Below are 26,303 nucleotides of genomic sequence, written 5' to 3' on the forward strand. Positions count from 1 at the left end.
AGTATCATTCTAGTGATACAGTATTTATAACAAGCAAAGAGAAACCATGTTTTTAAATAAAGTTAAATTTTTTCTTTAAAAGTCCCACCAATCTGTAAAGCTTCTTGATGTTCACATCCAATCTCCTAGACTTAGAATATTCCAACTTTTCTCCTCTATTTCATACAAGGTAATTCAGGAAAGAAACTTAACATACTTTGTACTGAATTATGTTACTGTTTATTCTGTGGTAATTATTGAGATTACAGTATTTCCATTCATTGGGATTATATTTATAGTAGTAACTAACTGTTGTTTCATCCTACATAGGTCAAATAATCTTTGCCATTTATATCATTGCTCTTGTGAAATGTTTTAGACACCAAAGAACAAAATTAAATGCAGTGTAAAGATCCCTTTTGAATGGCTGACATAAAGAGTGGATGATGGTAGGGAAGCCTAGGAAAGGCTTATTCAGGTGGCAAATAGGATGCAAGTAAAAAAATACTAATCAGGATAGAACGAAAGATACAAAACTGCATATGTGTAGTCATAGCATTTAAGAAACATGTATGTGATCATAAATGAAGCTCACACTCCTGAAGAGCAGTGATTTAGAAAATGTGCATGCCACAAAATCTACTTATATGGGACTGTAAAAATAAATATTCGCATCTCTGTATTGTCCTGTCTCACTATTTGTCACTTTCTCCATTTTGGTTTCATATCATTTAAACATTTCTTCCAATGACTAAAACATTACACAACTTTGAGTTAGTGGTTTTTTTGTTTTGTTTTATTGTAGAGCATGTGTTCATAGGAAGGGCCACTTACTTGCCGAGGACCTAAGCTTTGTTTTAACAATCTGTTCTGAAAACTTCTTAATGTCCTGAAAGAGCTATGTATTAATTTCTTAAAACTTCCTATTGTATAACCAAGTAACAAATTTGTTACCAGGAGAAGATGGCATGCTACGTAGCAGATATGCTAATGTTTGATTAATAATCAAATTCATATTACAAACCCATTTAGAAGAAAAGCTGTCCTTGCAGAATTTTACTCAGATTCCCTGTAATTGCTGAATTTCTGAAGATAGCATTTCAAAAATTGACTGAACATGAGGCATTTTAAATTGTAGCCTCAGCAACTCTGCAGCTTTCTTTTCTTTTGGATAGTTGAATGGCCATGTAGAATTCTTTGTAAGTGTGTATATCCATATGTATCCATATATATGTGCGCTGTATTTGTGAATGTATGTTTTGTGTGTATTTTACATGCACAAATCATAATTTCATGAACGTAGGGCCAACTGAATGACCCTAATAATAATTATATTAGCTGACATGCACTCTCCTGAACTCTAGACATTATGCCATGTATTTTAGAGGCACTGTGCCATTTAATCATACAAATCCTTTGAAGTATGTACTAGTATCTCTCTTTCAAATGAGGAAACTAAGGCCCAGAGAAGTTAGATAACTTGCCCAAGATTGTCCAGGGAGTAAATCTTGGGGATGACATTTTATTCCAGAAGCATAGTTTCAGATACTGCCCTCTTAACTAATACTGTCTTTCAGCATAGGGTATGTAATAGGATAGATTGATTTTTTACATTTTCCAAAGAAATTTACATTCTTGAGCATTTGCGTAGTATAAGGAAAGGAGAACAGGATAGTCATTAAGAATATTATTTCCAAACACAGGCTGATTATGTTCAGTATCAGCATATATTAACAGTAGGCACTCAAATATATTAGCTCTTATCTTTTTCCTGGGAGTATATTGTGGGTCATTAGGTCTTTGGTAGTTCAGCTTGTGCATTGGTCAGTGTGGTTCTTAAAAAGAAGTACTTGAAAACAACAAAAAGCCAGTAGCTTCATAAGCATAAGTATAGTGAAAAGTAATAATTTAAATCAAACCTCCACACTAAGCCAGACATATTTCCCACCTGAGCCCCCATCCCCACCCCCACCTGAAGCAAGTTGCTGCAGAGAGTGGGTTCTTTTATTCTGCAGTACTGTTGACTGCAGTGTATTTAATGCCCCTTGGCTGTTCACATAGACTATTTTCATTGTTCCTAAATACTTGGGTCCCTTCTGCTTTCTAATCATCAAAACATTAGTGTACATCATATGTTGGGTATAATTGCATGAATAATATATTTTTTGTTTCAGTAGGTTTTTTTTTTTTTCCTGAATAAGGATATTCAGAATAAGTGTCTTTAGAAGCTTGTGGAGAGTAGCAGATTGCTGATTACCTTGTTGTGTGTCATCTTTCTGCGTTGTTATTTTTGTTTTAATGATCCTAAAAGGTGTGAAATGATTAGAGTTTGGATTTTTTAAAGAAGGATAATTAAGAAAGATTAAATTTTGGCAGTTTAGAAACAGCTGATTCAAATGAAAGATTAAAGAAGGATGAGGCCTATTATGGGAGGGTAACATGGTGGGGAACAGAACATTTTTCTGTTGTTTCTGTAGGTTTATTTTACTTCATTTATTTAGGGTGGTAGAATTTATTCATAAAGTTGCACATCCTTTTCCCTCTTCATATCACAAAGCAGATGTATTGTTGGTGTTTTGCTTTAGCTTTATATGTTTGACCAATACTGTGAAATTCCGAAGGTTATGTTGCACGATAGCGGTTTCTGAATGTGGGTGTTGGCATTTAGCGTACTAACAACAATGCAAGTTGTTGGAGCCTGACACAGCCAGCTGTTTCATATGTGTGTAGTTGTAATTATTTCAGCATTCACAGCATGTGATATTTTCAGATTTTTCAGTGAAGAGCTTATTGCATTCAGTGCATTCGTAAGTTAGATTATTGTGGTGTTTCTACTAAAATAAAGCAGGCATTACTTGGTTATTGCAAATTCCAAGCTAACACAAAAGCCTCTGATTTTAGATTTTATTTTATTTTTCATTAGGGTGGAAATGAGAACCATTTCATATGTGTAGAGTTATCTGACAAGCTTTACTGTTTAAAAAATAAAATGTTTATCTGAAGGTTTTTTGTCTCTGTCTACAAGAGAATATTGTGATACATCTCTAAAGAAAAGCATGCTGAGTCAGAATTTTTATATTTCTTTCTTTTCCCTTAGACTCAGAATTGTAATTGTATGATGTGATCTTTAGTTTAGACTGGTTTAGCTCTGATATGTTTGTTTTCTTTAAAAAGTTAAGTTTATTTCCCAGTTTAAGCCTGTAAATTTCTTTCATGCTTATGGTACCTGGAAAGTCGAGTAGGTACTTGGACACGAGGACACTATACGCGTGGGCAGCTTGAGGTACATTCCTTCATAGTAGACTGCATTTATGCTTGCCATCTGCCTGTTTATTTAGGTTTTGATATTACTTCTTTCTAGATTTGAAATTACTGGATTTAAAGCTGCTCAATAAGCTATTCCATTAGCATTCCGATGAAGAGCTAAGGGTTGAGTAGTTAGAGGTGCTTCATTGATGTCATTCCCCTAAAATGAATCTAGACTAATATAGTAAAAATTATTATGAAAGATCAACGTCAAAATAAAACCATGTTACAGCTCAATCAACAGGGCCACCAGGATGAATTAAGACCTTTGGTGTGGAATAGGAAAAGCTGCCCTTGCCCCAAGTTGTCATCACAACAAAAAATATTTCCCCTCTCATGGTACCCTTGTAGAGAACAAACCTTCCATGACCAACCGAAGTGGCTTCCTGGTCCTGTTTTCTTAAATCAGTCACATGGGTTTATATTTTCCGGCCTGTGGGACACCCAAACTTACATCATCGCAAGTTAAATCGCATTTAACTTCTATTATATTTGTAACCATCTAAAAGAAGAATTTTTTTGTTCTCTTGGAATTTTACCTAAAGCTCAGAGCAGAGGATAAAGGGATGCAAGTGTACCCTGTAGTGAGAAGAGGTGCTGGACACAGCTTCAGAGGACTTCCTGCGAGAAGGCCAGTGGTCACTGAGCATCCCCCAATCGTCTGTATAACAAATAGCACTCTGGATTTCCTACTAAAAGCATCTTACCAACCTTACCAGCTCTGTTTTAAAGGGACATTTACCCAAATAATTTACCCTGCATCACCTGGCTCGTTAAATCTTTCTCTGACTCGACAACCTTGCCCTAACCATTGCATCACGTAGTCATTAAGACAACTTTGTAGCACCCCCTTCTTCTTCAGGTCAGCACATTAGAAGAGAGGGGTTTTAGTACCTCTCCTGGGCAGTGGTCAGACGCATTTATTTGTGGAGGTGAGGCGCACTTAGAATGGTGTTTAGTAAGTATCAAAGATTGGTGCCTTCACGATGAAGGCTCAGATTTGGCTCAGATTCATTTTGGTGTTGTCTGGTACATTGTTTAAAGACAGGAAAAGTCACCTAAAAATCCTAAACAATCCAGTTGTGGTGGTTCTCTTGAGCTGCTACCACCCCTTTCTTTGGGGTGTGTGTGTTCCCTCTCACTTCCGCCTCCCCCTCCATCATTGTCTTACCCCAGCAGATGTGGTCCTAAAAACCTTGCATGTTTTTCAAGGAATTGTGAGGAGAAGCCAACCAGCATATGTGTGAGGGGTGAGTGTGCAGGTAGTTGAAGAACTATAATTACATAAAAAACAAAAAAACAAAAAAACAAAACAAAAACCCATAAATAGCTAGCTTCTTTACTTGCAGGATGCGAGCCCTACAAGAGACCAGGAATATACGAAACATATTAGTATGTATAATACGATAAGGCAGAGTTCACTATACGACCTGCCTCATGGGCATGACAAATACAAGAGTTCTCTTGTTGGGAGCCAGTCCAAACTCTCCCAAATACCGCAAGTGAATCAACATTGTTCCCCATCCACTCGCATCCTGATCTGCTTAGGGGATGCCCTAATTGTCCAGAGTCAAGTAAACCCTACTTTCTAGAAAGTGAGTTGTAGTCTTCAAGGAGCCTAAAATGACTGTGGATCCAGTAAGTACAATCAAAGTGCCCCGTCTAACAGCTGAACTCCAGTACTCCCCAGATTTTCCCTGACAGCCTGCTGCTTTCATCCTGGGGCTAGCATTGTGGTAAGCAGGCTTTCCACTTTTTGCCTATTTGTACCTACAAAAGCTGTTTGGGGTCACATTTCATGCTTGTTTTTCAGAGATAAAACAAAAAAGTATGTATTGTATATTTTTCATACACTTAAAACAATCATTTTTCTTCTATGGTGAGCATTTAGCATTGGTCACCTGCAGGCGCACAGTGTTGCATTTCAGTATTTTAAAAAATATATGAAGAAATACTGTTCAAATTTCTGAATAGGAAATACATAGTCAGGAAAAAAAATTAATTGAAATGGGCTCAGTATTGGTTAGCATTCCTTTATCCTTACCTAGGTTCAACCTTGACTCTTTAAACTTCAAAACAGCTATGGGTTTTTCTTATTGTGATGTTATTTCTATCCTGGTTTCTTTTTTATTCAACTGATTTTTCTATCATCGACTCTTCTCAGCTCTAAAAATTGAGAATGAAATTTTTATCACTTGAATTATTTACCACAAATGCTATATAAAGGCGTGCCATCTTTGACTTTATGATTCCAGCTTCTAGGCCTTTTATTTCATCATCTTTTTTTTTTTTTTAACCAACATTTTCCAAAACACACCTCCCCATCCTGACAGAAAATGAATATTTTTTAAATGCTCCTATTTGGATTGCCAAAGGAAATAGTTGAAACGTATGATATATAGTCTCCTAAAAACGTGTCACTTTGTATAGGTTTTATTGTTTTGTGAGGTCTTCTCTAGTAGGCAAAGATGAACTCAGTTGTAGTTTAAGGCACTGTGTTGCCTCATTCTGTTTTATTACTGACTTGATAAGTTAATGTCTATGAAGGGCTTTGTGTTCTTACACAAGAATAGAGAGATTTATGTAATTATGTACACACCTTGCTAAAAGAAAGAGCAAATGTCTTAAATATTTTATAGCACACACACTTTCATTAAATATATTCTTGACAGCAAGCTAAAGGTGAGGAGGACAGAGGATGACATCTTATTTATTTTTGTATCTCTTGTGCCTGAACTTTACCTTTTTTTTTTTTTAAATTCTCTTCAAAGTCCTGTTGGATTTTTAAAACTTTAAAAAAAATATTTTTGTTAAAATAGAGCTAACAGATACTATGATACTAGTTTCAGGTGTACACAATAGTTATTCAACATTTATATGCCTAAAGGTGTGATCACCATGATAAGTTCAGCAACTATCTGACACTTTACCACACTATCACAATATTATTGACTATATTCTCCATGCTGTATGTTACAACCCCATGACTTATTTGTTTTATACCTGGAAATTTGAACCTCTTATTCCCCTTTACTTCTCCTCTCCTTTTTATTATTTTTTCAATTACAGTTGACATTCAGTATTATTTTATATCAGTTTCAGGTGTACAGCACAATGGTTAGACATTTATATAGTTCCCACCTGGCACTATGCATGGTTCTTACCATATTATTGACTAAATTCCCTATGCTTTACTTTACATCCCCCATAACTATTTTGTAGCCCAATTTGTACTTCTTAATCCCTTCACTTTTTTCACTCCGCCCTCAACTCCACTTTCATTTATCACCCCAATAAATGTAGTACCCATCCGACACCATACATAGTTATCACAATATTATTGACTGTATCCCTTATGCTAAACCCTACATCCCCATGACTACTTCGTTACAACCAATTTGTATTTCTTAATTCCTTCCCCCTTTTCACCCATTCTCCACCCCTCTACCATCTAGCAATTATCAAAATGTTCTCTATATCTGTGAGTTTGTTTCTGTTGTCTGTTTGTTTATTTTGTTCTTTTGAATCCCATATAAGCAAAATCAAATTACATCTGTCTTACTCTGCTTGACATACTTCACTCAGCATAATACCCTCCAGGTCCATCCATGCCACTGCAGATGGCAAGAACCCATTCTCTTCCATGGCTGAGTAATATTCCATTGTGTATATGTACCACCTACTCTTTATCCATTCATCCTTTGACGGACACCCAGGCTGCCTCCGCATCTCATCCATTGTCAACAATGCTGCAGTGAACATATGGATGCACATGTCCCCTCAAAGTAGTGTTTTGGGTTTCTTCAGATAAATACCCAGAAGTGGGATTACTGGGTCCTTTTTTGTCTCTTGTTATAGGCCTTGTTTTAAACTCGTTTGGCTACTATAAGTATTACTATAATAGCATTTTGTTTGTTTCCATTTTCATGAAATAAACCTTTTTCCATTTCTTTACTTTCATTCTGTGTGTGTTTTTGATCTGAAGTGAGTCTCTTGTAGGCAGCATATGTAAGGGTCGTGTTTTCTTATCCATTCATTCACAGTATCTTTTGATTGGAACATTTATCCATTTATATTGAAAGTAATTGATAGATATGTAGTTATTGCCATTTTAGTATTCATATTTTTTTTCTGTTTTTTCTCATCTAAAAGAAATCCCTCTAAGATTCCTTATATTAATAATTCTGGTTTGGTGGTGATGAACTCTTTGAGCTTTTTCTTGTCTGAGAAGCACTTTATCTGTCCTTCAATTCTAAATGATAGTTTTGCTGGGCGGAGTAACTTGGTTGTAGGCCCTTGCATTTCATCACTTTGAATAATTTCTGCCAGTCCCTCTGGCCTGCAAAGTTTCTGTTGAGAAATCAGCTGACAGTCTTATGGGAGGTCTCTTGTAGGTAACTAACTGCTTTTCTCTTGCTGTTTTAAGACTCTTTCTTTGTCTTTAACTTTAGACATGTTAATTATGATGTGTCTTGGTGTGAGCCTCTTTGGCTTCATCTTGTTTGGGACTCTCTGTGTTTCCTGGGCTTGAATGTCCATTTCCTTTGCCAGCTTAGGGATGTTTTCATCATTATTTCTTCAAATGGGTTTTCAATTTCTTGCCCTCTCTCTTCTCCTTCTGGTACCCCTATACTGTGAATGTTGGTATACTTGATGTTGTCCCAGAAGCCACTTAAGCTATCTTTAATTTTTGGTTTCTTTTTGCTGTTTCGTTTGGGTGTTTTCTGCTACCTTATTTTCTAAATCGCTGATTCAGTCCTCTGTTTCATCTAATCTATTGTAAATTGCCCTCTAATGTATCCTTCATTTCCATTATTATATTATTCATTTCTGACTGCTTCTTTTTTATGTTTTCTGCCTCCAATTTTATGTTTCCTATCTCTTTGTTGAAGTTCTCCCTGAGATCATTGAGCATCCTTATTACCAGTGTTTGGAACTCTGCATCTGGTAGATTGCTTTGTCTCCATTTTGTTTAATTCTTTTTTTTTTGAGCTTTGTTCTGCTCTTTTATTTCAGATGTATTTCTTTGTCTCTCCATTTTGGATACCTCCCGTGCTTGTTTGTATGTCTTAGGTAGGGCTGTTATGTCTCCCAGTCTTAATAAAGTGGTCTTATGTAGTAGGTGTGCTGTGGGGCTCAGTGGTGCAGTATTCCTGCTGAACTGGGTACTCTAGGTATGTTTCTTGTTTGGGTTGTGTGTACTTTCCTGTTGTAGTTGAGCCTTGGTTGCTGTTTGCATGTCAATGGGGCTGATTGGTTATGAGGACTGACCCTGACTACAGTGGAGGGTCTGTTGTGCTGGGGTTGACCCTATGGAGTAGGATTCATTTTAGCAGGGCTCTGGTGCCTGCCCAGTGTGCCCTTTGGGTGTGCCATCCCTGAAGGTAACCGGGTGATGCTCTCGTTCTGTGCGAAGCTAGCACCAGGTGTTCCACCCCTGGGGCCTCCTGGGCAGGGGCCCCACTGCAGGCCAAGTTCAGCCACAGCCTGTGCCCTGCCTGGGACTACCTTGCATGAGCCACAGAGCAATGCACAGATGGTCACCTCTCATGCAGGGTTTGGAGGTATCTTGAGAGGCCAAGTCATGAACCAAGGTTGGCTATAACTATTGCTAGACTTAGGACTGTTCAGCCAGAGGTATGGAACAATGCTGAAGTCAGATGCTGCTTGTTTCGGTTTTGTGAACCTTTGAGAGATTTTAGGAAAGTCTGCAACATGAGCCAAGACAAACCATTTATACAGAAAAGCCACTGGAAGCAGCTTGGGTAGGGACAAAAGTTGGGTGGGATAGGGTCTCTGGGAATCAAGTGAATGAACAGTGTTAGCCAAGTCGATGGAGACTCAGATATGGCGGCCACCTGTGTCTGCACACTGGGAGGGGGGGCAGCTCAACAAAGAAACAATGGACTCTGCCAGCTCTTCTGCCTGGAAGAAAGCTGCCCCTCCAACCCTCACTCTGAAGCCAGACAACCCAGTTTCTCTCTGTATGTCCCTGGTCAGCTGCCCCAGTGCTGGAGCTCAGAGCAAGTGAGTTCATCAGTAAGTCCATGCCCAGGCCCCATAAGAGGACCACCTGGAACACCAGCAGGCCTCCATCTCATTAAGCCAAAATATCCACTGGTTTTCACAGCCAGAAGTTATGGAGATTTATCTCCCTGTCACTGGAACCCTGGACTGGGGAGCCTGATATGGAGCTGGGAGCTCTCACTTCTCCAGGGGGGACCTCTGCAGCTGAGATATTCCTCCCAACACACAGGTGACCAGCCTGTTCCACATCTCCGCCCCTCCTACCAGTCTCGAAGTGGTTTCTTCTATATGTCCTTAGTTGTAGGGCTTCGGTTCAGCTAAACTTTAGGGGATTCCCAATGATGGTGGTTCTGTAGTTTAGCTGTAATTTTGATATGGTCGTGAGAGGAGATAAGCACAGTGCTTACGTACTCTGCCATCTTGATGAGATCTAGTGCCTGGGACTTTATAAAAGCTCAATAAATCTAAGAACTGAAGGGAGGATGTCCTGTGAGTATGTTATCATTAGCAACACAATTATTTGTAATAGATTTCCCAAGCCATTCACTTTCCCATGTGATTTTGAATCTCACCTGAATGTGCCTTCTTTCATTTAACTGGTATTTAATTTTTCACTTCTGTAATAATTTGCTAAATCTTATGGTCAACAATTTGGACATTCAGCTAATACCCTTTGCAAATAGAATGGCATAATTCCTGAGAGCAAGGGGATATATAGTCAATGCAGTATTTCAGGAGATTGTGACAACTCTTGGTCAAAGAACATTAATCAAGTAACTAAGATGTTATAAAATTGGTAGAAATTACACAGAAACCAGGAATAAAAAGGTTTAAGACTGTCTGTGGTCAGCCTTTTAACCTTTTGAGGAGTTTTAGCATTCCTCTAATAATGAATTTAATGTCTTGTCAGTTTGTGTGCTTAAGACCCTTTTTATTACAGGTAATTTTCAGTGTAAAGTAATCAGCTAGATAAGCCGTATTTCAAAACTTTCAAATGTCTTTTATTACATTACGATCACCGTGGTTGATTCATTTATGAAACACAGAGCACTCCCATTTGTTGAGATTTATTCTTGTATCAGTTTTTTTTCTCCTGGATTTGCCAGAACGCCGTCATGTTCGTGTTCTGAAGGTTAATGCCCAAAGTCAAGCAGACAGAAGCCAAGTGCTGCAAGGTTTCCAAGATTAGGACTGATTCCCTTCACAGAAATAAATGATTCCTGCCATGTTCAGTGATTTTGTGCAGCGCTCCCCACGGCTGAGTGAGTGCATCAATACTGTAGTCCTTACCTGCTGTACATACTGATGACACTCGGTGTTAACTTGATTGACTGAGCCGTGCACTGGAGAGGACGCACCTGCAAGAGAAGTGCAGACACATATATTTTTATCCTGGTCTCGAAACATTTATTTTACATTTATTTTACTTGGGAGTCATGGTTTCAAATTCCTTGGGCTTTCAAGCCATACTGCGAAGGTAGAACAGACCTTTAAGTGCTGCTTTATTTTCAGAATTATACCAAAAATGGCCTCAGGTTTATACCCTTTCCCAAAGCCTGATTTTATGCTTTTGAAGGAAAAATGACATGAAGGTGGCTATTAAGAATCCTGACAAATTAGTAACTCTGTGAAATTTAAGTCTTTTAAGAGGTTCTATCTAATGATGGGCAAATGGGTCATTTAATTCAATTACGAGACATCATTCTGGCTATATTCTTATGTTATATTTTATTATCATGTTTTGTAGGCTTTGAGGCAGCAGCAGAAAAGAAGAAATGGAGTTTCAATGATGGTAAACAAGACTGTTCCTCGCGTTGTTTTGACACCATTAAAGGTGTCTGATGAGCAGTCGGATTCGCCTTCAGGTAAAGAGCTAAAATATGGTATGCTTGGCCAGTTTCTTCCCAGAGGAAACTTCCGCACTGAGAGAGATGTCATGAATTTTCTTTGCAACTGAATAATATTTCCACATGAGGTTTTGTTTATTTTTTTCATACCTTTGACTCTTTCAGTGATTAAAAAAAAGGGGGGGTATTTCTCTCTTTAAAAAAGGCACCAGCTCACTCCTCATCAAAGGACTTCATTTTCTAATGTCAATAGGTGTAAGAAAATGTGTGGTACTGCTAGGTGGATTTTTTTGTTGTTGCTTGGCTTTTGTTTGCATGTTGAACTTTAACGGTGGACCACATGCTGATGATGTGTAATGCCATCAGAAGCAGTTCTTCTGTGAGTGTGAATTTGTTTTGCAGTCCTCTGCTGCAAAATCAGGAATCCTTTATTAGTTTTTGTGTTCTGGCAACGTTCTTCTCACCTCAGTGCAGCCCTGACCTTTTCTAATTTACCTTCTGTCACTTTATCAGCTATGTACTATTCTATTTATCATAGGCTGATGTTTGCATTTTCTGTTCCTTCTTCAACATAAAAGGTATGATCTCTCTCTCTTTCTCTCTTTAAGCCTCTTTTTTCCCTTCATCTTTCTGTCTCTGTCTTGCATTGTCTCTAAATGATATACTGTTGTTGAAGCTTATTCGTGTATTTTCACAAAAGATCTGAGTGTTTCTTTTAAAAGCTATCACATCAGTGAAAAGCTATCAGATCAGTGAACGTGTTTTTGACTCCACTATTAGGCCATCTGTTCTTGCTTTTTGTTCTGATTGATTGATTTATTGGGCTTTTCTCTTTGTATCCAGTAGAGGAATCAGATTGTGCCCAAAGGTAGTGAATTAACTTTTAGAAAAGGAGATTGTATCTACAGTTTCTAAAACAATTTTAGATTTTTCTTTTCAAGGACAGCAAGAGGAAGATGACATAATAACTATTTCCTTTTTTAGGATCCGAATCTAAAAATGGTGAAGCAGACAGTTCAGATAAAGAAATGAAACATGGACAAAAATCTCCCACTGGAAAACAAACAAGTCAGCACTTAAAACGATTAAAAAAGTCTGGTTTAGGTGAGTGCTCAATAGATTATGACATTTCACATTTTAGAGATTTATATCTTTTTTAATGAAATTACAGAAAATCTCAACAGTTTTTAATGGTTAAATTAAAAAAAATTTAAATCTTCCCAATTTATCTAAACCAAAAAGGGTGCTAAATAAGGAAACATAGTTATAACAGAATGATCTTAAGCATTAAGATTATTAAATATTAAATATTGCATAAATATTGCTAAACTTGTGAATGACACTGGATGAAGCAGAGGCTAAAGATGAGAGATTTAAAATGATATATATATATATTTAAGTCATTATCTGCTAAGTCATGATTCTATCTAATGTACAATATTTTGTTCCTGCAACTGGATTTCACTTTATTGGAATATACTGTATTGGAAGAAAAAAAATACAACTTTTATAAAGAGTTCATTGAACTGGAGAGTACATTGTCATTGGGGTCCGCTGCAGTAAAACTGTTCTACCTTGCTTTTCATTTGTGCTGCTTGAAATACTCAGTAGTTGTTTGTCTGAAAAAAAGTGTAAAATTGCCTAGAAGTGTGGGAGACACAGTCCATGGGTCTTGCAAGTCAGCACCAAGTTTTCTTCTGAAGATTTCCTGCCTGATAACTTTTCATCAGGAACTCAACAGCAGCACTGAGGGAAAAAGGAATATGAGAATTAAAAAGACGAAAATAAATGTATCCTAGGCTGAGCATTGCAATTCTCTGCTGAATCTGCCTTGTTGGATGTCTGGACCTAATAATGGCTTCATTTCTCTCTCTCCGTTGTTTCACCTCTGAGTAAGGGTAATGATAATGACCTGGATCATTGTAACATTTTGTAAAATGGTTGGTAGAAACTACAAGTTTATTGACCTGAACTTTATTACTGGTCCTCCCACTTATTTTCTTGGCAACTTAGGGTAGTTCTTATTTGCAGAGTTTATCTGTTTGTAAAGTTCAAGCAAGATTTTGACCCACTTATTTTGATTTTTTTAGTAAAGGTTTATTGATTGCCTACTGTATATCAGGAATTATGCTAAATCCTAGGAACGTACTTTCAATAAAAAGCCTTTGAATAGGATTTGTATATCCTTAGGTAAGATCTTTTTGAGGAAGCAGATTTATTTTTGTTTTAAATTCCTTAAATGTAGTATAATTACCTCGTTTGCATTATTTCCAAGGCTAAATAATTTTATAGTTTTTGTGTAGCCCAAAATGTATGAATATGTATTTGTGTATAACCACATTTACACATATACTGATGTTGTTATTTTTTCTTTTAGCCTTTTGGCTTTAATATGAGTAAAGTACTTACAAAACTGTAAGTACTGAAATACAAAACTGTAATGAGAGAATGATATGTCAAACATGTCCTAAAAAAGAATGCCGTGTTATGATACCCTAAGTAAATTAAAAGTCAGAGACCTTCAGTTGAAGGTGGTCTGCTACCAACCTCAGTAAAGTTAATGTCACATCATGAATTTAAGAAAATTCAAGGCACAGGGTCCACCCCATTTAATTACTTAGCTCACTTCAGGATTGGAAGTCAACAAGAGTGTGTACTAGGTAATCAGATCCTCTCCGGCACTCAGGTCTTCAGTCAGGATCTCTCACAATCTAATTTTTATCTAGAAGTCTTACACACCAGTAAACACCTTACATGTTAAAAATTATATTGTCATAGTATAGCTGATGTGTTCACAAATTTAAAAAGGTGGTAAAGGAGATCATATTGTTCTTTTTCACCTGCTTTCTTTTAGCCTACAAAGCAGTAAAAATCATAAAGCTACATTAATGAAGGAATGCAAAAGTAAAATCATATGTAATGCAGTGGTCTAGAGGTATTTCAACAAACGTTATCTCATTTAGTCCTTAATTCAACTATGTGCAGTAGAATTATTTCCGTTTTTTAGCTGATGAAACTGAGGCCCAGAAGATTAAGGAGATTTACCCATAAATGATACAGCTAAGATACAAGCTAAGGCCTAGCTAGGTCCAAAGTCTAAGCTACTGATCTTGAATATGGTCTGACTGTCAAATCACCTGGCCATATTGTAGAGCTCTAGGCACCACTGAGCAGCAGCATGGCTCTCTGTGACATCAGGAGCCTTCCATAGGTGTTAAAGTGCACGTTACACGTCCACATTACACGTAGACAGAGAGTGAGCAACTATAAGATTTCCTGACTGATCCTTTAGAATCTAACAGACTGAGGGAAAAGGTGGGATTTAAATTAAGCCAATTAAAGTAAAAATTTGTCAGAAGTAAACTAAAGATGACTACTGGCCCAGAACTGTGAGTAACTGACTGACCTAGCAAGCAGCTGGGTGAAGTGGCTTATTTTGTGGAAATAAAGTCAGTAGTACTTATTAAGCCTCCAATATATGCCCAGTACTGTAAAATGAAACATGAAAAAAAAATGTAAAGTGAAAGAAAGAGTCTTAAATGTAACCATCCAGACAGTAACCCATGTCTCTTTTGGAAATTAATGTTTTTGATGTTCGATGACCTTAAGAATCTTACACAATAAAAGATTCTATACGCTCGGAAGCATTTTAGAGGCGGGATGGCATTTATTTACTCTGTAAGGCACATTTATGTACATTTTGCTCTCCCCTCTTTGCCATTAAGTTGTTAATTCCTTGGGAACAGTGACCTCCCTATCCATCTTTGAGGTTCTCACCACACCCATTATATCCCCCTTATTTAGCAGGTACTGAATAAATTTTGAATGAATTATTTATAAGTAACTGAATGGGCTACTAAGTTTGGATGTATGAGGCATGCTATAAATTTCAGCATAGTAAACAGCTGCTTATATACCCTTGAATAAAAATGATCCTGTGCTCTTGGGAAAGGTCATTCATTGTGAACCAATTTATAGCCGCAGAACTAATGCAAAGAAAGATGAACCCACCCAACAGACCTTAGCCAACCAGACAGGGAGAGCTGGTTCTCTCTCTTATCTATTTTTCCTGCCAGAATTAGACATCTAATTCATACAGTTTCAGAAATGGGATTTTAACCTTCTTTGCCTTTTCTAGGTAGAGGTAACTGTATATAAGCCTTAACCTGTTGAAACCATTCTGAATGAAAACAATGCTATAAACTCTTTTCTAACTTAAATTTGTAATTCTGAAATTTAGTCAATCAGACTGCAGGGTGTAAATCTAAATTTTTATCTTCATTGTGCAATTTCTCTAGCAGGGTATGAAATACTTTTAATTTTCCCCTAAGTGCTTCCTTTTGGTCTCTGGCAATTACTTAATTTGTCAAATTGCAGGATATTCACCCTATTTAAGGCATAGGTTTCACCTGGTCTTGGAATCTCATGTGTGTAGTCCAGCATACAATGGACCCCACTGTTTCCCTGAGCACCCTGTAGTAAAGGATGCGCCACAGCCCTCCTCAGATCCCTTCATATGCCAGCCTCCTTGGAGAGGGCTAGGAGCATACTATATATATCCATTTATGATAGAAAGAGCTTTAGCATTCCTCAGTCATTCCAGTTCTGATCATGATCCTGAAATCCTTAAGAGAAAGATATAGCTCAGCCTAGGAACCCATTACTTTTGACGTAGGTGCTTTGTTTTGTTTGTTCTTAACCAGGGCTATATGTGAAAATCAGAGTATTTATCTGAGTAGCCATCTCATTGAATAAGCATGGTAACATGGGGAAAGTGAGTGCAGTTGAAAAACATAATGGATCTATAGAATATTTCTCTGATGATCTTATGGTAAAACACAAAACCTTAATCTGCTACCATTTATTAATCGTGCATAGTAGCAAACATTATTTTGATATGCATAAAATCAAATGCTAACAATATCTACAAGAGCTCCTTTATACTACATATCTTGAAAATTATTACAACAGTAAATATTAGACGACCAAATAATCAGGCAGTCGAAACCATATCCAGTGAGATGAAAGGTAAGGAAAATGGGGTTTGAAGTACATGTTTGTCTTGTCTAATCAGTTGTTTTAATATCCTGTCTCCTTATCTTAGCAAAGGAGTTTTAAAACCTCCCCTATGGCGTTTTCTGAGATAACCCTGGTACATTATCATCTCACAGTCTTCAGGGCATTCAGAGGATGGATGAACATTTAAAAGAAGTGTTTAATGATATTCTCTCTTACCACTAGTTTTGTGTTAATTTCTCACATTTTCCCCTAACTAAAATGTAAGTTCCTTAAATTCGGGTTCATTTATCTAAACCAGTGTTTAATTATACTTCTTTCTACCATATCACACAGTAGGAATTTAAAAAGTGCCTGCTAAACAAATCTGAGATTCTAATGGATGTCTTGGAGGGTTTTGTAATAAATGTCCTTGTGAGCCCAACTTCTGGGATTCATTCCAATATATTTTATATTTGGTTTCAGCTTTTTGTAGTGAAGAATTATAACTTTACTCGTTTCATAAAATGTTATATACTTTTAAAATAAACTAATGCAGAAAAATGAAAATAAAATTGAATAATAACCCTAAATCTATCATACACAATAATTTCTTCTAATGTTTTATAAATATTATTTGACATCTCTTAATGTGTATGTATAGCCAGAGATCATCTTAGAAAAACTGTATTATACCATTTTAATTAAAAGTATTAAATTTAATTGTTTAGGCTGAATAATAAAAAAGAACAGAAGTAAAACCAAAAAAGGAAATTGCTAAACATTGTTACAAGATATAGTCATATCTAAAAGTATTCTCCAAAGATGTTAAAAATATTAAAAAAAATCAAAATATGCATGCTTATCATTTTAACTTTTTAACTACTCATTTAACTTTGGACAATATAAAGGATGGGGAAATAATTATACTTATAGTGCCTCCTACCTCCATGGTTTTATTTACATTATTTTTTAAATATCAAAGTTGTTAACATTTATATTCTATTTTGTAATCAGAATCCCCATAGTTCATTAACTCCGGTACTATATTTTAATGGATTCGTTGCTCCTGACAGACACTTTTTATACAGTTTCTTCATTTGTAAAGGCTATGAGGATTCATGTTGTAGATGATTAGATTTTGTCCTCTGATAAAATTTTTTCCCCTTAGACTTGACTCTATGAAAGCCTGTTTTTCATCTCTGAACTCTTTCAGAACCATCCCTCTCTAATTTCTTGGAGACAATGAAGAACTCTTTCATTTTGTACTCTTTCTGTATTTCTTTGGGTCATTCCTCCTGTAACAAAAGACCGTGGTCTGTCTCTGACCTGTGCCCCTTCCCTCTGTGTGAATGCTGTGTCTCTGTGTTTGTGCATTTTATGCATAAATCCTGTGTGGGTTCCCTTCTGGGAAATCTGAGTCTTTCAGCCAGCTGACTACCCACTGGTCAACAAGAGCTCCAGAGTCTGCAGCCTTTCCACAACTTGATGCTCTCCCAGTTCCCTTTGGTCAAAATAATAGAGAATTTCCCTGACCCTAATTGGGCACATTCCCATGATTTTTATCATGGAGTCAGCCTAGTGTCTTCTTGTATAGCATAGACCCTCGCTGTGGCGATTAGGCGATTGTTGCTTCTCTTCCCTCCTTTCAACTTCAGCTACTTGACACTCTGGTGTCCACTCTACTTTATACGAAAATGACTACATCTTTTTCTTCTTGTGGTACCAGCTTTAACAACACGATAATACAATCAGATATAATTGGATTGTTCTTAAGCCAATTAAAAGTAAGTGCATACAGATAATTAAAAAGGAATTAAACATTCTGTGTGGCAACAAATTTAGCAATAAATTCATCTGCTGCATTTTTGTTCCAAAATTATAAAACATGTATTTTCTTAGATGGACATTTTTGAAATAGATCTTCATTTGGTTGTCATAAAAGTCTATGTATATGTATCTCTGTGAGTTTTTTTTTCTGTGATATTCTTAAAGATTTTGAACCATACTAAATATAGTAACTAACAGCATAAGTTCTACTTTTCTCATTGCTCATAACATATATTTCAAAAGTTTTTCATTTTTTTTATTTTGCCAACACCCCTCCCAATCAGAATCACTCTTGGTAAATGACCTCAATTCCTTCATATTGAGAATATTTAGGCCATAAAAAAGAATTAAGCAAATTCCTTTTCTATATTTTTCAACATTTCTGCCTCTAGGTTTTATCTTTGCCTCTGCTGAGAAAAGAAGCTTCTTCCTAATTCTTCTCTGACTGGTCTTTTTTTTTTTTATTGTGAAATACTTCAAACACATAGAAAAATACAGATGCTAATGAAGCAGACCTTTCCATATCAGTTACCTTGACTCAACAAATATTAGGAGTTTGTCAGATTAGATACAACTCTGTATCTAAATAGATACAACTTTTATACTTTTTTTGTGTTTATAAGTGAGATTGGTCAATAAATTTTCTCTCTTATTCTATCTTTGTTTAGCCTTATTTTGGAATAAAAGTAATATTAACTTCATAAGGTGAATTAAAGAGCTTTACCTCCTCACTGAAATGAGTATTCAATGAAATGGTGTGAGAGTTCCTTGATGTGTTGGTAAAATTCATCTATAGAGCTATTTATAATAAGTGCATTGTGTGCATATGGGGTGGGGGTTGCCTATTCATTTTTTAAAAAGTTTTTACAAATTCAGGTTTTCTATTTTTAAATTAAATTTGAAAATTTATAAACTTATAATAGTTTATCTGTCTTCAAAGATATTGGGTGAAGTCATAGTATTATATTATGCTTTTTAAAATTTAATTTTGTCAAATATATGGTGATGGAAGGAGAACTGACTGGTTGGTGAATACACAATGCAATATATAGATGATGTATTATAGAAATAGACACTTGAAACCTGTATAATTTTACTAACCAGTGTCATCCCAATAAATTTAATAAAAAATCTAATTTTAATTATAATTATATCTGCTTTGTAAATCTATATTATATCTCAAATTATGTGCCTACCTTTCATTCCTATTCATGTTCATTTATATCACCTCTCACTATAAGTATGCCTATTTTATTAGTCTAATAAAAGAAAAACTTGTTTGTTGTTGATGGTCTTCACTGTCCTTTTTTCTATGTCATGAATGTCTAGTCTTATTCTTACAATCTTTCCTTCTTTCTTAAGTTTGTATCATCACGTTCATTTATTAACTTCTTGATTTGTGCATATAACACTTGAATTTTCAGTATTTTTTCCCACTCTAATTTATACAATTTACCTTAAAACAATTGAACTGTATTTTACAAATTTGGGCGTTATTTAGAATCTAAATATTTTGTTATTATTATTGCTTTTTTTTTCCTTTAACTTATGAAATACTTAGAAGGGTGCTTTTGAAAGTGCAAATGTATAATAGGAGGATTGGAGAATTGCTGTGTTTGTGTTATTGATACCTAATTTTATTTCTTTGTGGACAGAAAGAAGAGGTTTTATGTTATTCTTCAGTGTTTGTTGTCGCTGGTCAGTTTTTTTGTTTTGTTTTCTTACAGTTCCTTGAGTGCTGACAAAAAATCATTGGTTCAGGATTAATTGTTGAGTTGTTAAAGTCCTCTGTATTCTTGAAACAGGTTTTTGTCGGATATCTCAACTTCTGATATGTTAAGACTTCCTGCTAGCATTGTGTAATGCCAATTTATCTTTTTAATTCTCTCAATTTTAGATTTTGAATGCTATGGTTTTTAAATGCATGCAGGCTTAAAGTCATTATATTTTCCTAGTGATTTTTTTTCTTTTCACACTTAAGAAATGATTTTTTTCATGCCCAGTAAGGTTTATTAACTTTGTTTATCTTGTCTGATGTTAACATTGTAATATTACTTTTTAAAAATTGTTTTGAATGTCTGCACAGCATTTCTTTTATCTCATTTATATCCAGTTCATGTGATTTTTATTTTAAGTATATCTCTTGTAAGCAGCATATAATTGGATTGTATTACTTTTTAAATCTAATATGGAAATCCATTTATATTTATTTTGATTGTGTTGGACTTGATTTAATTTTTTTTTTCTTTTTCATGCCTTTCATTTAATTGATTGTGTTTTCCTTCCATGCATTTATTTGGAAGTTATGAGTCTTTTTCATTTCTTTCTTTCTTTCTTTCTTTTTAAAGATTTTATTGGGGAATTAGAGGAGGGGAACAGCATTGCGAAATTGGGGAAGGGGAACAGACAAGTTGCTGACCTTTTGTTCTTCAGTCTAGCTGTGGAGGACGTTGCTTCACTGGCCCATGTTGGTATTATCATTGCGCTCTTCCCTGGTGAGGCAGTCACTCGCCAGCCATTGTACGGCCGCTCACGGTGTCTCACGAAAGCTAATGACAGCTGCCGGCCAGCCCCGCTGCAGCCTATGCCGTTGCTGGTGACTCACGGCAGCCCAGCTCCAGGTCAAGCTGTTATTCACCATCTTAGCTGTAGAGGGTGCAGCGTCACTAGCCCTCATGTTGGATCCGAACCGGGGCCCTGCTGCTCAGAGCTGGCATCCCAAGCCAACTCCTAACCAATGTGCCACTCGGCTGGTCCTCTTTTTCATTTCTTTCAGTGGCTACTTTACTTTTAACAAAGTAAAGAACTAGTCTGTATCTCTCTTGTTATCAAACAATGCCAGGGTTCTACAGAGTTCTCATTTCAATCACACCTTCTTATCTTGCATGCAATTATTGTCTACTATTTTATTTCCACTTTGTTTTAACTATCATTAGTTATTAGTATTATTTTTCACCATTAATATTTATTTGGAGTTACTTGTGTCTATTAGTCTTTCAGTTTACATTGCTTCTGCCATCCACTCATACCTTCTTTGTTTTAATTTCTTTATTTGTTAAGAAAATCTATTAGTGGTTATTTCAGCAAGATTCTCTAAGAGAGAGAGTTTCCATTTTGGATACCAAAATGTTCTTGTATAATTGCCGTTTTGAATGACTTTGTTATTAATGAAATTCTGAATTGACACTTATTTTCTCTTGGTCCTTTGAAGTTATTTCAGTCACCCGTTACTTATTGATGATAAGGTTTCTGTGTCTTATTATCATCCCTTTGAAGGTAATCTATTTTTGTTCAAAATTGTTCTAAATTTTCTTTTATTTTTTGATGTTTTGTGATTTCAACACATCAAATGGGAATTTATTCTTCTTGAGATCTGGCATATTGCTTAACTTGAGGACTCTTGTCATTTTTTCAATTCTAAAAATTTCAGCCGTTAGCTCTTTAAATATTGCCTCTGCCACCTGCTATCTGTTTTTTTCATTCTGCAACTCCTATAGATGTGCATTCTTACCAATATTTCATTCCCTGTATTTCTTCTAATCCTTCTCATTATTCTTATGCTGCATTCTAGATATTTTCAACTCTGTATTTTAATTATTTAATAATTCTTTCCTCTGCTATGTCAATTGAATATTTTTTTAATTTTTTAATTAAATTTGTTGTTTCTTTTATTAAATTTGTTGGGGTGATATTGGTTAATAAAATTATGTAGGTTTCAAGTGTACAACTCTATAATACATCATATATATGTTGCATTGTGTGTTCACACCCAAAGTCAACTCTCCTCTGTTACCATATATTTGACCCCCACTTACCTTCTTCTACTTCCCTTTACTTTCTGGTAACCACTAAACTATTGTGTTTATGAGTTTTTGTTTCTTTGTTTGTCTTGTTCATTTATTGCTTTCAGTTTTATATCCCACATACGAGTTAAATCATATGGTTCTCGACTTTTTCTGTCTGGCTTATTTTGCCTAGAATGATATCTCAAGATCCATGTTGTCGCAAATGGCAGTATTTCATCTTTTCTTATGGTCGCGTAATATTCCATTGTAAATATGTACCCCATCTTCTTTATCCAATCATATATCGAAGGACACTTTGGTTGTTTCTATGTCTTGGCCACTGTAAATAATGCTGCAGAGAACATAGGGGTACATATATCTTTACATAAATGTTTTCAGATTTGGGGGTAGATACCCAGAGGAGGGATTACTGGGTTGTATGGTAATTCTTGTTTTAATTTTTTGAGGGATCTGCATACTGTTTTCCATACTAACTGTACCAATTTACATTCCCACCAGCAGCATATGAGGGTCCCTTTTTCTCCACAAACTCTCCAACACTTGTTATTTTTTTTAGAAGTTTTATCTGGTTCTGTTTGAAATTGCCTGCGTTTTGATCAAAGTGTCCTGTTTTTTTTTTGTTGTTGTTGTTTTTAATAATGGTTTTTATTTCTTCTTTTGTCTCTAATTATTTAAAAGAAGAGCAAAAAAATTTTCTTGAGGGGCCAGAGAGTGAATACTGTAGGCTGTGCAGATCATACGATTTCTCTCACAACTATTCAACTCTGCGTTGTAGTGCAAAAGCAGACCTAGACAATATGTAAACAATTGGACATGACTGTGATCCTGTAAAACTGTATTTACTGGAGCTATTTCCAGTCCAATGACTGGACTTTGGACTGGAAATAGCTCATAGGCCTTTGATTTAAAACATATTCTGTTAAAATCGCAGTCAAGAGGTTCTCTTACCTCAAATAACAAAGAGTGTCAATTCTTCTATTTAATGTATCAGCTGACTGACCGTCCCTCCTGGTAGATTATTTTCTTGTGTTTCATAATTTCATGTTGTGAGCTGTACATACAGCCTTCTGTTGGAGGTCAGGGTACCTTGAATTGTAGAATTGTCCTTCAAAATATACTGATATTTCAGACCTTGTAGTTAATATTTTTATATAAAGGATTGCTTTTTAAGTTATTACTCCCAAAATAACCTGAGTAAGAATCTTCTGAACTAATCTAGCACTTAGTGCTCTACCAGACACAGGGAGCTCACAGCTATCAGTGCTACCATTATCTCTGTTAAAATTAACAGCACTGTTAATACTGTTTTTAATGATCCTACGTCTTGTAAGAATCCACAGAAATTATAATTATTACCCCTTAAGCTCCAAAGTTGTTTAAAACTCTGGCTAATTGAAAGATCAAAGTTAAAATATTTCTTTAGTTAGACCTGGTGCTACTTTGAGTTAAAAATATAGATGGTTTTGAGTGAAGTATATATTATGAAAATTAAGGACAACTGAGTGAGGCAAGACAGAAAAAGAAGCTTTGGAGAGTTCCCTCTGAAATTTCCTTTTTAAAAGGGATAGAATTAAACATATTTATGAATATATATATGCATATATGTACACATATATGTATGTATACTCATATATGTTCAATATATACATGAGTGTGTACACATGCATAATTTTCACAATCCATAGTAAGTTCATGCCTCTTGCTTCTTTATCACAGGACACTTGAAATGGACCAAAGCTGAGGACATTGACATAGAAACCCCAGGATCTATTCTTGTCAACACTAACTTGAGGGCATTAATAAATAAACATACATTTGCTTCCTTACCTCAGCATTTTCAACAATACCTCCTGCTTTTGCTCCCAGAAGTGGATAGGCAGGTAAGTAGAAGTTGAGACATTTGATATTAGTCACCAGTTAAATTATTATGAAGTTACAGGTGTGTTATCGAAGATGACTGATAAGTGGATGGACCATTTTGTAATAATATAACATTTATGTAATTTATATGCTTACTGCTAGCACTGGTGTATTTATTTAATCTGCCAAAACAAAACCATTTTTTATTATCAGTAGTGAGCCAATTCAAAATTTAAAATATAGCACATTGCTGTCGAGTGAAAACAACAGACCTACCCACATTAGGAAGGAAAAAAAAAAAAGAAATCAAACATTCTGTTATCAAATAAATGTTTGAAGTAGCTGCTCCTTTGCCCAGAGGGAATATTGAAGTGCAGCAATAAAAAGCCAGGGTTTCTAAGAAATTATGTAAATGTTTTTATTCTCAACTCTTTCCAAAAAGCATTTAAAATTTATTTATGTTTGCAGTTGCCTTCTGAGAGTCTATCATCATAAATATGATTGCCTATAAATGATCACCTTTTATCTTTTTTTTAGTATAACTGGAAATGCTTTAGGTATATTTTTATATTTTTGAAATGCCTCTAAAATAAGGAAATACAAATATAGACCCATAATAGCAGGCATCAATCATATTCTAAAGCTGTTTCTTTAGAAAAGGAAAAAAAAGTTTTTCATCACATAGACTTTTATTAAATTTCACAAACATTATTAAATGTGAAATAATGTCTTTGTGATTCTTATATCAATAAATTTTGACACTGTATATAATTTCCAGTTGATGGACATGATATGTGTATATTTATGAATTTGTATCTGAAAATGATAGGTACATTACCCACCTCCTTTCATACATACTTAAAATTTGATGAGTTATATAGTGTTCTCCCATTCTTATGTATTTCTTTGGTAGAGATTATTGCTCATATTTAGAAAAATGGTATTTTGATTTTGGGTACTTTTTTTATTATCGTAATAGCTGTCATTTACTGAAGAAATGTTATGAATTTACATGTATTATATCACTTAATCTTTATACAAACCCATAAGTTCTTTTTTTTCTAATTTGGGAGTTTGCCAAATTCTACCAAAAACCATTTAATATTTACTATGAATATGATATGTTTTAGGTGCTTTGGAATAATGGAAAAACAGTAAGTGCCTATTAAATGTTAATTGAAACAAAGATTAAATACACTCTAGTTGGATACATGAGCAATATTTATAAATAATAAAAAATGAGGTAGAAATAGGTAAGCTTAAGGAGTAAAAGCACAAAGCATATTGAGTTTTCATACACAGAAGGTAAAAGTCAGAGACAAATTTAAGATCCTTGAATTGGGCCTTGAGATATAGGCAGAATTTGAAAAAAATAAATGGTAATGCACCAAAGATATAAAATCAAGAGCTAATTTTGTGGGAGTCTGGATTGTGGGAAGAACAGTGTAAGTGAATCTGGAAAGACAAATTGGAAGTCAGTTTTGGAAACTTCTTGAGCATGAAGCTAAGGAATCAGGAACAGTGTTCTTCCTGCCTGTGTTCACAGTGCAAAGCCACTGAGGGCCTGTGAGCAGAGCTGTGATGTATAATATCATTGCTTTTTAAGAAAATTATTCTGGCAGTACTAAAAAGGAATGTTAGTGATGGAAAGCATGAAAATGGAAAGAGTGATTAGAAAGCAATTATTGTTGTTCCCAAAAGGCAAGATGTGGGCGTGAATTTGTAGGACAGCATTGAAATTTTAGAGGGGGAGGTGAATGCCATCATCATCATCATCATCATCATCATCATTGCCATTATCCACCGGAGCAATTTACATTTTGTCAAATAATGGTTGACGTAAGATATAGGGAGAAGCCACAGATGAGTCTTGGGTTTCAGGCTTGTATGATTAAGAATTGAGTTCAAGAATTAAGAAAAAAAAATTATTCGTTTATTTTTTTGTGGTGGGTGATACTGATTTATTAGCTACACATATGTATCCTCCACTTCAACATACATATGGTTGATCTGATTTACAATTCTGTTCCCAACTCCTGGAATAAGATTTGGCATAAATAAGATACTCAATAAATCTCTTTGAAATGAAGAAATGACAGATTGTCCTAGGTTTAGCCAAATATTTCAGTAACCCAGGAGGTCAGTCTAAGCCAACATTTTATTCGACCTATAGCAGTTTCTGTTCCTCAGTTTTTTCTAGTCACTGTGAGAAATATAAATGAATAAGGTACAGTACCTGTCTTCAAATAACGTTCAGTTCATCGGGAAATTATTTATTCAAGAAATGTTTACTGAGCTTGTATTATGTGCTATGTACAATTTCCTAAATATAGAGGATACAGGAATCTTCTGGAGGAATAACAGAGGAGAAAGACAACCTCATTCCGAAATACTATAAAATAGACACTTTCCTCATTACTAGGAAAGAAGTCTAATAACTGCATAGACCTACACCAAATTTAGTATAAGATGAGGCAAAGTAATATAGTCGCAAATGTCAAAATGGAAGTACAAAGAAAGTCCTCTGAGGGTATGGATGATGAAGAACTTTAGTCTGAGAATAGTATTGGAGAAGATTCCATGGTAGAAAGGATACTTAACGTTGACCCTTGAAGGACTAACAGATGTTTCGTAAGTAGAGCCAAGGGAAAGT

The 26,303-nt window shown here is 35.3% G+C and overlaps 1 protein-coding gene across 1 annotated transcript in view; it reads left to right on the forward strand.

The window, feature by feature from the left end:
• ASXL3 (ASXL transcriptional regulator 3) overlaps positions 1-26,303 on the forward strand; it is a 155,225-nt gene that overhangs the window by 56,702 nt on the left and 72,220 nt on the right. The window contains exons 7-9 of the mRNA XM_019652066.1: positions 11,060-11,177; positions 12,144-12,263; positions 23,507-23,670. Of these exons, the coding sequence (XP_019507611.1) occupies positions 11,060-11,177; positions 12,144-12,263; positions 23,507-23,670 (402 nt within the window). The remainder of the gene's footprint in view (positions 1-11,059; positions 11,178-12,143; positions 12,264-23,506; positions 23,671-26,303) is intronic.

This window comes from Hipposideros armiger, unplaced genomic scaffold (genome assembly GCF_001890085.2).
Source record: "Hipposideros armiger isolate ML-2016 unplaced genomic scaffold, ASM189008v1 scaffold_173, whole genome shotgun sequence".
Classification (NCBI taxonomy): domain Eukaryota; kingdom Metazoa; phylum Chordata; class Mammalia; order Chiroptera; family Hipposideridae; genus Hipposideros; species Hipposideros armiger.